Consider the following 13,037-nt stretch of genomic DNA (forward strand, 5'->3'; position numbering starts at 1 on the left):
AAATTACCAAATCGAACATAGTCAAATAAATTCAAAATACAGATCATTGTTCCAAAACACCCATGCGGCCAAAACAGTGTCACACCGAACTGCCATAAGTCATTTCATTCTGCATGACTATATATATATATATATATATTTTTTTTTTAGATGCGTATTACGACCAGAAGGAATCTGACTTTTTAGCCAGATTGCCGGAATCACACCAGCCGAAAGACTCGTGCAGCTCCAACAACCTTGGCCGGCAAAACACCGACTACCCGGCCAAAAGGCCAAACTCCACCCGTTCACCTTAGTCTTAATTCATTTCAATAAACTTTATCCCTTGGGAGAATTCCCTCAGGGAAATTAGTTCCAGTGCCCATAACAACACAGCAGCAAGAATAAAAAGGATAAGGTGCAGGATAGTAAAATAGTGCTAGAGTAAAAGGGATTAAGAAACATGACATTTAAAAATGAAATAAGTACAAATGATACTAATTAAAACGTACAATAAAAGGAATAATAACACCAGCCAGACACTAGCAGAAGGGCCAAGTTACGTAGGTGCTAAAGTGCTAATAGTGCAGTACTGTCCCTCCCCCTCCCACCTAAATTGGAGTTGTGGAGCTTGATAGCTCGTGGGACTTAACCCCTCTTACTGATTCCATTTTAAAAGCTGGAAGAATGCTTCGAAATACAAGTTGACAGTTTATTCAGGTCGACACCAATCAAACGGCAAGGCAAAACCAACTCAGGCGAGGACGTAGAGTTGTTCCAAGGTTACCATATCACAAGTCAACGAAAGGTTCCCGAGAAAAATGACAATGATTAGTTTAACATAATCTTTTTGAAGGCTCTCGCAGGGCGGGCTGTGGGCAGAAGAAGGGTGTGTTTGAGATTGTCTGTTTGTGGATTGGACAGGAGGATTCGGGGGGTTACCGTTGTTAGGGCAAAGATGGTTGTGGATTTTGCCACCTCAGCGCAACGTGAGTGCTGAGAGTTCACTTCTCGGTCGCGGGTTCGTCCATATCAGATGTTCCTTGTCAAGGCAAGATGTCCCGCCATCTGTTCTGGACTGTCCAGAAGTACTGATTGCAGGAGTTGGTGGTGCAGACGTGGGCTTTTAGATGTCTTGCCTCGTCAGTGTCAATCTTCCTCAGTCAGTTGCATGATGCACGCGTTGGGCTTTGTGATAAGAAGGCGTCATGTATCTCTTATGCCCTATATTCTGTTTGTTTTGCTTGAACTATAAGTGCTATTTAGTTTATATTGGGTGTGTTACGGTAATTCAAACAGTCGCTCGGTAAATACGAGAAACAATACTATTCCCTTCAGACCACAATAGAGGAGTGCTTCGCCCACTCATGCTCACGTTGCATTCGAGGAAGGTGGGAAGTCTCGGAGGGTACAAGTTGCAACCTCAAAGCGTTCCGAGGAAATGTAAACAGCAAAGATGGCTGATAACGACAAGTTGTTTTTTTTTAATTTTGGCCATCAAAAGACATTTTGACCTCCAGCAAACCTGCCTTCTTATAAGCCATCAAATAGTGGAGGCGTTACAATGAAATTTTTCCAGATCAGCGGTTGGAAACTCTGACTTCCCACCTTCCTCGAATGCAGCAGCAGTCTGCTGAGTTAACTGACGGCCGGCAACATGGTGAGAGGTGCCTTTACAGGCGGTGGAAACGGACAGAAGAAATGGGCAAGGCAAGGTTTCCACAAATTCCCTATGAAGAATGAAGGACAATATAAACAGGTTACTTGCTGCTGGCTACGACATGAAAAATCAGTGGTGAGGAAAAAACGGTGTGATATCACTTTGCCCTGCTCCTCTGCAGAGCTGCTGGTTTACAAATGTTGCTGTTCATACTGCAATTATTGACATGCAACAGTAAGTTACTATAAGCAAAAAGTTACAACCCCTTTATATCAAAAACGTAACAAAAAGTTAAGCAACTTGTTGAAATCAACTCTACTGACTCATTAAACCAGGGCTGCAGCAATCGATTATTTTAGTAGTGGATTAATCGATGAACTACTTAGTTCAAATGATCGAGTAATCGGATAAGAAATATGAAAAATTAAAATACATGAGCTGAGCCTCAAACGGTTTAAAAAAAAAAAAAAAACTACATGAGGATCTAAGTACAACATAAGAACAATTGGCTAACTTACATAGCAAAAGTCCGCTAGCTTAAATGCTACAATACTTTTTTTCTTTTACAGTGCGCTTAACAAATGGTTCAAACACATATTCCTGTATTCCATTTCTTTTGACTGCTAGCCCTCTAGCTAATGAGATAAAAAACTGGTTTGCTCAGTGGAAGGTTGACTCGCACTGGGTATGAGGACATACAGCAGACTTTCGGTCTGCGTGTACTCAAACTTTTGACCTATTTTAAAACATACATTAAAAATCTGAAGTAGCATTTGCTTAGTTATTAGCTTTCTAGCGTAGCTATAACAGGATCAGAATTTTTTTTTTTTTTTTTTTAATTATTATTTATTTTTATCCAGTTCTGAAGTAATTATTTATTTTTATCCAGTTCTGAAGTGTTCGGTGAATGCACAAGTGAAACTTGTGGGGTTCGGTACCTTTAGCAAGGTTAAGAACCACTACATTAGCTCAAACAAAAACTTAAGTTTGTCTTAACAGGGAGCAGCTGGATACTGCTATGTGAAATAAGTTATGTCATATTCACTGTTGCCACCAGAGGGCAGTGTATCCACCTAAATCAATAAAACTAAATGCAAACACTTTCAAAACAAACCATGACACCACCACTAATTCAACAAATACTCGAAGCAGCAAAATTTGATTTGAAGCTTTTTTCCAATCAAATTACTTGAGTTGATTGATTAATCGTTGCAGTATTGCATTAAACCCTCGCTAACTGGAAGATTAAGCCTGATGTCAAAAATTCTGAACATTCCATTTAATATATATGACTTGCCTTGAAAAAATGGCCTTATTTTTTAAAATTAACGTTTATTAGGAAAAACACAATTTTGCCTGAAATAAGCGTATATATTAATTCAAAAAAGGAGTGTATGTTTTTTTTTTACTCTATATTTTAAAAAAATATGTGTTTACTGTTCAATTTTAATTGGAAAAATGCATCATTTATACTTCCATATTTTGTTATTTATAAGTTTCCCCCCTCCTATTGTTAAATAGAATTTTTGGGGGGGAATTATGTTTTTTCCTTTTTTAAAATGAATATTTATTTCAATTGTTTTTCATTGAATTTTTTTTTTTTTTTTTTGCTTGGACCTCATTCCCTTTCCGATTTTGTTTTAGCTATTATGACATGCAGTTTCTCGAAATGTTCTGTACTTGTAGCCATTCTTTGGAAGGTGGACTTAAAAATGTCAACTCGCCGGTGACGCCTCTCTCTCTCTCATTGGCAGAGGCGAGTGTATCTTTTGTAAAAGGTTTCCAGAGCAGCCTTATTTTTTGACATGTTTTTTATTCAATATTTCAAATGATATATTATCCTGTATGGTTGGGATACAAAGAATAAAAAAAGATCAACATCTCATATTTTTTATAGCTGTATTTTCACTCATTGATATTGTTCCCCTACAAATTATATATGTTCATTTTTATTCCTACAAATCTTTCCATTCGCCACACACAGTGGTTCAAAATACTTTTTTTCCTTAATGTTAAAGTGCACTATAGAGCCTACCCACGTACCACGTGCTCGCTGTATGGTTCCGCCCACTTGTCCGTCATTTTGACTCTGTATTAGCATTGTTTTCAATTGATGGCGGAATTTAAAATGCATTTCATGGAAGACCCGGTGCTTTCTGATGCCGCAAACTCACTGGATCTGTTGCATAAAAGGCGTTATGAGGAAAAGCTTCGTTCTATACAGTCGCCAGATCCATATTTGATGCCCAAATCGATGTTTTTCGACCCACTGTCTTCGTCCTGTCTGCCTGACATCTGCTACGCTGATATTTACAATGATCTTGTCCACACAAAATCAGCCTATTCTCACAAAAAACTTCAAGAGCTTGGACACTTATAAATACTTCGTTGCTGGTTGGGTGAAACAGGTCCTCGTTTGGCAGGAATCTATCTTGTGCTTGGAAAGGTGAGTTACGAAATTTTCAATTCGAATTCTTTTGTTATTGCTAACATCCACTGTCAAGTCTAATGTATTTCATGTCGTTTGTCAATGGAGTTAAGGCTTTTAATGTTTATATGGTTTAGCGATAGCACTCACTACATACATACGTGTATGTTGTCGGCGATTAGCCTAGCAATGATCTTAATTGTGGTTATTTGTCAGCCCCGTAGACGAGGCCAGTTTCTTTTACTTGGTACCAGCTAAATATTATTCAAAAAATAACGATGGTGGAAGAAAGGGAAGTCACAAACATCTTGAATTTGAAACTATGTCGTACTACGTCGTATGTTGTCGGCGATTAGCCTAGCAATGATCTTAATTGTGGTTGTCAGGTCAAAACCCTCTAAATATATATTAAATGCATCTTACCGGATATAAAATGACTACTACATAGTCTGTGGTGATTTTTTGGTGTCCAGTTTTCACATCGAATTGCAGCCGTCGATTTCGCTCTCCTCTTTGGATCCCTCGGAATACGGTAAAACTTCAAGTCTCTCCTTCCATCTTCTCTGTTAGTGCAACCAACAGCCACACACGCCTTCACCATTTTAATTATTAATGTTAAGGAGCAGAAAAACACGCCGTAAATAGGAGAAATGTACGTAGCCGTAATAGGTTAACACTATGTTTTGACGGACAAGTGGGCGGAACCATACAGCGAGCACGTGGTACGTGGGTAGGCTCTATAGGTATAAAGTCTCCAAATTTTGTGGTTCTGTTTTACCTACATCCCTAAAAAAAAAGACGTGAGGCACAGGTGCGATTGACCGAATGCGAATCCCTGTTGAATTTTTGACGTGGACCGCACAAGCGAGGACGTCGCGGTCAAGAAGCGGACCCGCACGGCTGAAAGTCCACCGCGGCGGTCCGGTACGCTTTCCAGACGGCGGCGTCTCGTTGACAAAGCGTGCCGCCGCCTCGCTTCTCCTCCGCTCTGTTGCGGTTGATGTCGCCCACGCACAGCCAGCCTCCACCTTCGGAGTCGAACACCGCCGGCCCGAGGCTGACGGCCCACTTGGAGTGGTCCTTGGTGTGGTTGTAGGCCGGCGACCCGGAGGGCGAGACGCGAGTGACGCCCAGCACCTTCCAACCGAGGCTGCAGTCGGACGGCAGGATGCCGCCCGAGCGGTTCCAGTACTGCACCAGGAGGTCTGACCGCAAGGCAGGGGCCACCCAGGAATGGTAGAGGTCTACATAGCCGCAACAAAAAAGGAAAATAACCTAAATTTGCCCAAACTCGAGTAATTTGCTGTCATGTGGCTTACAATTTGCTAGCGAAAAGACAACACTTTGTCCACTTCAAAGCAGAATGGCAGAGTTCCAGTATCTCTTGGGGTGGGGCTTCTTGAGACTGTTTGGTGGGCCGGCACGTGACGTACACACCTACCAAATTTCAAGTCGCTACATCAAATCGGCTTCAGGGGCTGAATTTTCCCAAAAAAATGGGTGATATCCTTTAAAGGATGGCCTGAAAAACAGGCCTAAAATTCTGCAGTTTCAAAGCAAAATGGCTGACTTCCTGTTTCTTTTGGGGTGGGGCTTCCATCCAACCCCCATCAAATTTCAAGTTGCTGCGTCAAATTGGCTTCAGGGGCTGAATTTTCAAAAAATGGGTGCTAACCTTTGAGGGGTTTTTTGAAAAACAGACCGAAATAGTGGCTGCTTCAAACCAAAATGATCGACGTCCTGGGTCCTTACGCACACGCCTACTAAATTTCATGTCGCTACGTCAAACTGGCTTCAGGGGCTGAATTTTCCCCCCCAAAAGGGGGCTAACCTTTGAAGGATGGCCTGAAAATCGGACCTAAAATTCAGCTGCTTCAAAGCAAAATGGCCGACTTCCTGTGTCTTTTGGGGTGGGGCTTCCTGAGACTTTTTGGTGGGTCTACATATGACGCACACGCCCACCAAATTTCAAGTCGCTACGTCGTTTTCGGGGGCTGAATTTTCAAAAAATGGGTGCGAACCTTTGAAGGATGGATTGAAAAAAACAGGCCTAAAAATTGGCTGCTTCATAGCAAAATGGCCGACGTCCTTGGTCCTTTGGGGTGGGGCTTCCGGAGCCTTTTTGGTGGGTCTACACATGATGCACACGCCCACCAAATTTCAAGTCGCTACGTCGTCTTCGGGGGCTGAATTTTCAAAAAATGGGTGCGAACCTTTGAAGGATGGCTTGAAAAAACAGGCCTAAAAATTGGCTGCTTCATAGCAAAATGGCCGACTTCATGTGTCTTTTGGGGTGGGGCTTCCTGAGACTTTTTGGTAGATTTGCATGTGACGTACATGCCTACCAAATTTCAAGTTGCTATGTCAAGCTGGCTTTGGGGGCTGAATTTTTATTTATCTTTTTTTTTTTTACATGAGAATAGATATCGTATTTATAATAATACTGTACATTTAAAAAATGGATGGTTCATGTGTACTTCGCCCTGGTAATTTTGTTTTGTTCTTTTAATCTCTAAGATAGCTCAAGCTAATGCTAACGTTCGCTGGTGTTTTTACCAACAAGCGAGCCAAAGTTAGTCCCTCTTTTGGGGAATCTTGCTGCAGCGCAGACTCCGTTCGATTGGATTAGAGCTGCCCGCTAAATAAGTCCACTTACCGTCGTTGAAAGCGGCTCCTTTGGCGAAGTCGACAAAGCGGGTGCCGCCTACGGACGTCAGCGCCACGCTACGATTAGCGGGAGGGACCCACGTCCCGTTTTTATGGCACGCGGCGGCCAGAGCGGGAACGGCCGCCGCAAACGACGGCGGGACGTCGCAGCTGTAGACGTTGGGCTGGTTGATTTGCAGCTGCTCGCCTGCGTGGGGAAGGAAGGATCTGATTGGCTCTCGTTAGAAAAAAAGAAATATGAGGAAAAAAAGAAATTTGCTGCAATTTTGTTGCATTTATTTTACCGATGGTTTGGAAGCTCTTTAGCGGGAAGGTGACACACAGGAAGTTCTGTCCGTAATGGACGCCGCTGTCGGGGTAGCTGTAGCCTCCCATCGCTCGTGGCGAGGCGGGGAAATAGGGGGTGCTGTGGATCAACCAGAAACCCTGCGTGGTGTCCAGCAGAAGCACGCCTGCAAACATCCTCCTCCTTTATTTCACTTCCCGTTTTGCTTTGCTCGCTCATGAAAAAATCAAAGCAGAGGTTCCTAAACATCTCATTTGGAAAAGTCCGCTAGCACCGACCTTTTGTGTGTCCTCCTCGGTGGTGGATGGGGCGAAGCGGCGGCGGCTGCGGCTCCTGGTCGTTGTAAAGAATGTACGCTACTTCCGTCTTCTGTCCCAAAAGGAAAAAGTGCATCCGTTACTCCCAGTCCAAATTTAAGATGAGGGTTGCCACAATCATATCAAATTCACAACAACTTTGATAATGGATTCATCTAGATTTGTAAGCAAGACGGTACTTCCTGATTGATCGATTGATAATACAGTAGCGTCTTGGGAAAAAAAAAAATATATATATATATATATTTAAGCCAAAAGAACGGTTGTGTTTGACAGAACAATACAGTGCCTTGCAAAAGTATTCGGCCCCCTTGAATCTTGCAACCTTTTGCCACATTTCAGGCTTCAAACATAAAGATATGAAATTGAATTTTTTTGTCAAGAATCAACAACAAGTGGGACACAATCGTGAAGTGGAACAACATTTATTGGATAATTTCAACTTTTTTAACAAATAAAAAACCGAAAAGTGGGGCGTGCAATATTATTCGGCCCCTTTACTTTCAGTGCAGCAAACTCACTCCAGAAGTTCAGTGAGGATCTCTGAATGATCCAATGTTGTCCTAAATGACCGATGATGATAAATAGAATCCACCTGTGTGTAATCAAGTCTCCGTATAAATGCACCTGCTCTGTGATAGTCTCAGGGTTCTGTTTAAAGTGCAGAGAGCATTATGAAAACCAAGGAACACACCAGGCAGGTCCGAGATACTGTTGTGGAGAAGTTTAAAGCCGGATTTGGATTTCCCAAGCTTTAAACATCTCAAGGAGCACTGTGCAAGCCGTCATATTGAAATGGAAGGAGCATCAGACCACTGCAAATCTACCAAGACCCGGCCGTCCTTCCAAACTTTCTTCTCAAACAAGGAGAAAACTGATCAGAGATGCAGCCAAGAGGCCCACGATCACTCTGGATGAACTGCAGAGATCTACAGCTGAGGTGGGAGAGTCTGTCCATAGGACAAAAATCAGTCGTACACTGCACAAATCTGGCCTTTATGGAAGAGTGGCAAGAAGAAAGCCATTTCTCAAAGATATCCATAAAAAGTCTCGTTTAAAGTTTGCCACAAGCCACCTGGGAGACACACCAAACATGTGGAAGAAGGTGCTCTGGTCAGATGAAACCAAAATTGAACTTTATGGCCACAATGCAAAACGACATGTTTGGCGTAAAAGCAACACAGCTCATCACCCTGAACACACCATCCCCACTGTCAAACATGGTGGTGGCAGCAGCATCATGGTTTGGGCCTGCTTTTCTTCAGCAGGGACGGGGAAGATGGTTAAAATTGACGGGAAGATGGATGCAGCCAAATACAGGAACATTCTGGAAGAAAACCTGTAGGTATCTGCACAAGACCTGAGACTGGGACGGAGATTTATCTTCCAACAGGACAATGATCCAAAACATAAAGCCAAATCTACAATGGAATGGTTCAAAAATAAACGTATCTAGGTGTTAGAATGGCCAAGTCAAAGTCCAGACCTGAATCCAATGGAGAATCTGAGGAAAGAGCTGAAGACTGCTGTTCACAAACACTCTCCATCCAACCTCACTGAGCTCGAGCTGTTTTTGCAAGGAAGAATGGGCAAGAATGTCAGTCTCTGGATGTGCAAAACTGATAGAAACATACCCCAAGCGACTTGCAGCTGTAATTGGAGCAAAAGGTGGCGCTACAAAGTATTAACGCAAGGGGGCCGAATAATATTGCACGCCCCACTTTTCAGTTTGTTAAAAAAGTTTAAATTATCCAATAAATTTTGTTCCACTTCACGATTGTGTCCCACTTGTTGTTGATTCTTGACAAAAAATTAAAATTTTATATCTTTATGTCTGAAATGTGGCGAAAGGTTGCAAGGTTCAAGGGGGCCAAATACTTTTGCAAGGCACTGTATGTCTATATGCTGCCATAGCAGTTTCATGGCGCAATAACCCCCCCGAAGTATTTTTAATTTGTCCGTTTTACCCTCGAGACCCCGGTTTACAGACACCGCACAACCATTTGTTTCAACCCAGCCATGAAAAGAAGTTAATATATTACTCGAAATGTTTATCATTTTTAGTTTTGAATCATTATTTGATGTCTACTATTTAGTTTAAAAAAAAAAAAAACTTTATAAAATTATTCACTCGCATTTTTACAAGTTACGTCACAATGTCTACCTCATAACTATTACTTAATTGTATTTATTTTATATTTTTTTTGTTACTGTTGCATTTTCCCGATAGTTTAGATGATAAATAATCGATTCAAACAAAGAAAAATTGGAAAAAAAAATGTTTACTGTAATTTTCGGACTATAAGCTGCTACTTTTTCCCTTCATTTTGAATCCTGCGCATTATAGTCCATTGAAGCTTACTTATTGATTTATTTGGGTTAATGCTAATGTTAATTTGGGGTAATGCTTTATTTGACAGCGGCATCATAGGACCGTCATAATTATTACATGACACTATCATGGGCATTGCTGAATTTTTTTGACAGATGTCATTAGGTTTCATCTGGCAAATTATGTCACTAACTCTATTTAGGTCCAGCTGGGATATTTTACATCCATTCAAAAGTGAGATCATTTGCCAGATAACACTAAATGACATCTGTTATAAGCATTCATTAATGCTCATGACAGTGTCATGTCATAATTATGACTGTCTAATGACAGTCTTATGGCGCCACTGTCAAAAAAAGTGTTACAAAATACCATAACTCGCAATTAATGAAACAACAGTAACTGAAGAAATTAACAGCAAAGAACATGCATTTTGATTGTCATTTACCGTAGTTTTCGCACTATAAGGCGCATCCGACTATAAGCCGCCATCCACCAAATGTGACACGAAAACGGCATTTGTTCATAGATAAACCGCACTGGGCTATAAGCCGCAGCTGTCCTCACTGTATTATAGGATTTTTACACCAAAGACATTAACCGGTAACACTATTTTACAGTAGCATCATAAAACTAAATGAACCACCATGAAGCTTTGAACCAATTGGCTGCAAAGCTTCATTGCTTCAAGAAGCTTCATTTGGCCATCACTATTCCCATGGGGGAGACAGACATACTCTGTCGCCACCTGCTGTCAACACTGATGTTGTCCAACATGCCTCCTAACATGCATTGCAGCGCTACAAATGTAAATAACAATAAAATTCATGTTCTGTGCTAATTATTTATTCAGTTATTGTTCCATTTGTTTCATTAATTGCTATTTATGGTATTTGGTAAGGCTTTTTTTGACAGTGGGGCCATAATACCGTTATTAGACAATCATAATTATAACATGACACTGTCATGAGCATTAGTGAATGTTTATAAAGATGTAATTTAGTGTTATACTACTTATGAACCCAAATAAATTAACAAATAAGCCGCACTGTCCTATTAGTCGCAGGATTCAAAATGAAGGGAAAAAAATTATGGTACATCTGTAGTGCTGCAGTGCATGCTAGGTGGCATGTTGGACAACAACAGTGTTGACAGCAGGTGGCGGTAGAGGTTGACTGTCTCCTCCAATGGAGCAGTGATGGCCAAATGAAGCTTCTTGAAGCAATAAAACTTTGCAGCCAATTGGTTCAAAGCTTCATGGTGGTTCATTTTGTCTTATGATGCCGCTGTCAAATAAAGTGTTACCGGTTAATATCTTTTGGTGTAAATATCCCATAATACAGTGAGGGCAGCTGCAGCTTATAGTCCAGTGCGGCTTGTCTATGAACAAATGTGGTTTTCATTTCAAAGCTGGTGGGTGGCTGCTTATAATCAGGTGCGCCTTATAGTGCGAAAATTACTGTAATAAAGTCATGCGCGACCATTTTGCAGAGCTGTGCGTTTTTGTACCTGGGTGTAGAGTTGCCCCAGCGTCCTGCCGAGAGCTCCCGACGTGTCATTAATGTCGCCCTGCCCGGGCGCCCAATCCGCGCCTCCCCGGTCCAACAGAAAGTACCTCAAACCCGACGCGGTGCCGTGCTCCTTGGGCAGCTTGTACATGTAAAACCTTACAAGCGAGCAGAAATAAGCGCCTCCTACTGTAACTTTGGTACATCACACGGCAATTATGTACCAGTCGGTGGCTTCTCCCCGGTCGTTGTAGCAACTTATAGGGGAGGCGTCGCCCCCGTGTGGTGAGCAGGAAATCAGCAGCCACAGGAACAACATCTGCACAACCAAACGCAAAAGTTTTCACCACTTATTCATTTATTTCAAGATTTATGGATACGTTTCTTAATGTAAGTGCTAAATATATTAAAAAGAGCTTATTTTTAAAGTAGGCACTTGTGAAACCCCGGGTATTTATAAGCAGGAAATCGGCATGTTCCTTATTGTTGTCAGAAGCAGAATATTAGTATCAAGTGTCTTTTTTTTTTTTTTTTTTTTTAAGTAGGTCATTTTACTGGTCAAAGGTCAAGTCATTGCAAGGTCACAGGTTAAGTAATGTGCCATTATTCTTCAGAAATACAATATGTCAAAGAAGATGATTTGACACCAAAAATATGGAGCTATTTGTGTATCTTAATTTTGATTGGTAAGAGGTCAAGGGTTGTGCCTAATTAGGTTAAAGATCAAGCTGTCAGGTCAAATGTCAAATACACTTCATAAAAATTCTGTACTGAAGATTTGATGAAAGAAAAAGAAAATTTTGACAGGGGTGTAGCATAAAACTCCACTATAATTCGTCGTTATTTGGATCACAAAATGTAATGGGGTTTAATCATTGTGTGAAAGTGCCAATTTAGTGCCCTTTTCCTCCCTAGAACTTTTTTCTGTTTGGAATTTTGAACGAAATGAAAAGTGACATCATTGTGTCAGCATGCGTTGTAGGATTCAGCAAGAATGAATGAAAAGGATGACTTCAATTGCCTGTCAGGCGCGTCGATGGCGGCAAATGCGTTTGGAAAACAACAACAAAACAAACACAAGACGTGACGGAGATGACGAAAATACACAGTAATGATGTCAATAACTTCCTACCCTTTTAGAAGTGACTTTTCTCCGTAGCAAGTCGGAAACGTTGAAATAAACTTGCTTCGGAATGTGCTGGTCGTTCTCGTCTTTTGCTTCCTGATTGAAAGCACATCTCGCTTACTCAGTTTATTTCGTTTGTCGCTGCTTCCCCTTTTTATTTCATTTCCCCTCAAATTTATAACTACATGACAAATTCTGTTTTCACTTTTGTCGCCACTGCCTAACGAGTGCTTATTTTTCTGCTTTATTTCGCAGTTTCATCCCAAAACTCCGCTGAAAGTGTGATTCGAATAAAGTTTGTATGCAGGGAAAAATGTCTTCTTCGGCGAAATGCAGGCTTCAGTAAGCAAGACGGCTCGCGGGCGCCACCTGGCGACTACTAGTATTTCTGATTTCGTTCCTTTTTCATGGTCTGTCCTAAAATCAACAATCAATGCCCTCAGTCCGAACAGGAAAACCCCATAGGCGCCCTAAAACCAACAAGAAGTGACTTGGAATTGCCCCAAATTGCACAGGAAGTGACCAGTGAACTGGAAATGCCCTAAAATCAACATAAAAGTAGCCATAATGTACAGGAGGTGACTCCAGAATGCCCCTAAATGAACAGGAATTAGTGGGCCAGAACGGTCAGGAACACAGTTCCGGTATAAGATTCAGGTACACGGTGCAATGATTCCGAAAATATGACAGCAACTGTCAAAACGTTATGTAAAAAAAAAAGTGCTAAGCTCACA

General features: G+C 41.4%; 1 protein-coding gene across 2 annotated transcripts; it reads right to left on the reverse strand.

The window, feature by feature from the left end:
- Positions 1 to 541: 541 nt before the first annotated feature.
- dnase2 (deoxyribonuclease II, lysosomal) lies at positions 542 to 12,730 on the reverse strand. Of its 2 annotated transcripts, none has more exons than XM_057835065.1 (7): positions 12,310 to 12,730; positions 11,402 to 11,496; positions 11,179 to 11,335; positions 7,299 to 7,386; positions 7,019 to 7,186; positions 6,724 to 6,921; positions 542 to 5,311 (listed from the first exon to the last, which is right to left on the reverse strand). In XM_057835065.1, the coding sequence occupies exons 2-7, from the start codon at positions 11,494 to 11,496 to the stop codon at positions 4,947 to 4,949; spliced, it is 1,071 nt and encodes a 356-aa protein (XP_057691048.1). In that variant the 5' UTR covers positions 12,310 to 12,730; the 3' UTR covers positions 542 to 4,946. The 2 variants fall into 2 exon arrangements, with proteins under 2 accessions (XP_057691048.1, XP_057691047.1); XM_057835064.1 differs by having other exon boundaries at positions 7,299 to 7,389.
- Between the last annotated feature and the right edge of the window lie 307 nt (positions 12,731 to 13,037).

The sequence above is a fragment of the Corythoichthys intestinalis genome, chromosome 4 (assembly GCF_030265065.1).
Source record: "Corythoichthys intestinalis isolate RoL2023-P3 chromosome 4, ASM3026506v1, whole genome shotgun sequence".
Taxonomy (NCBI): Eukaryota; Metazoa; Chordata; class Actinopteri; order Syngnathiformes; family Syngnathidae; genus Corythoichthys; species Corythoichthys intestinalis.

Excerpts from the sequence above, each read along its gene's own strand:
- dnase2 (XM_057835064.1), bottom strand. The coding sequence starts at position 11,496 with ATGTTGTTCCTGTGGCTGCTGATTTCCTGCTCACCACACGGGGGCGAC. Across the intron at positions 11,336-11,401 it reads CGGGGAGAAGCCACCGACTG|GTTTTACATGTACAAGCTGC; the intron begins GTACATAATTGC and ends CTCGCTTGTAAG. Across the intron at positions 7,390-11,178 it reads TGGGGCAACTCTACACCCAG|AAGACGGAAGTAGCGTACAT; the intron begins GTACAAAAACGC and ends CTTTTGGGACAG.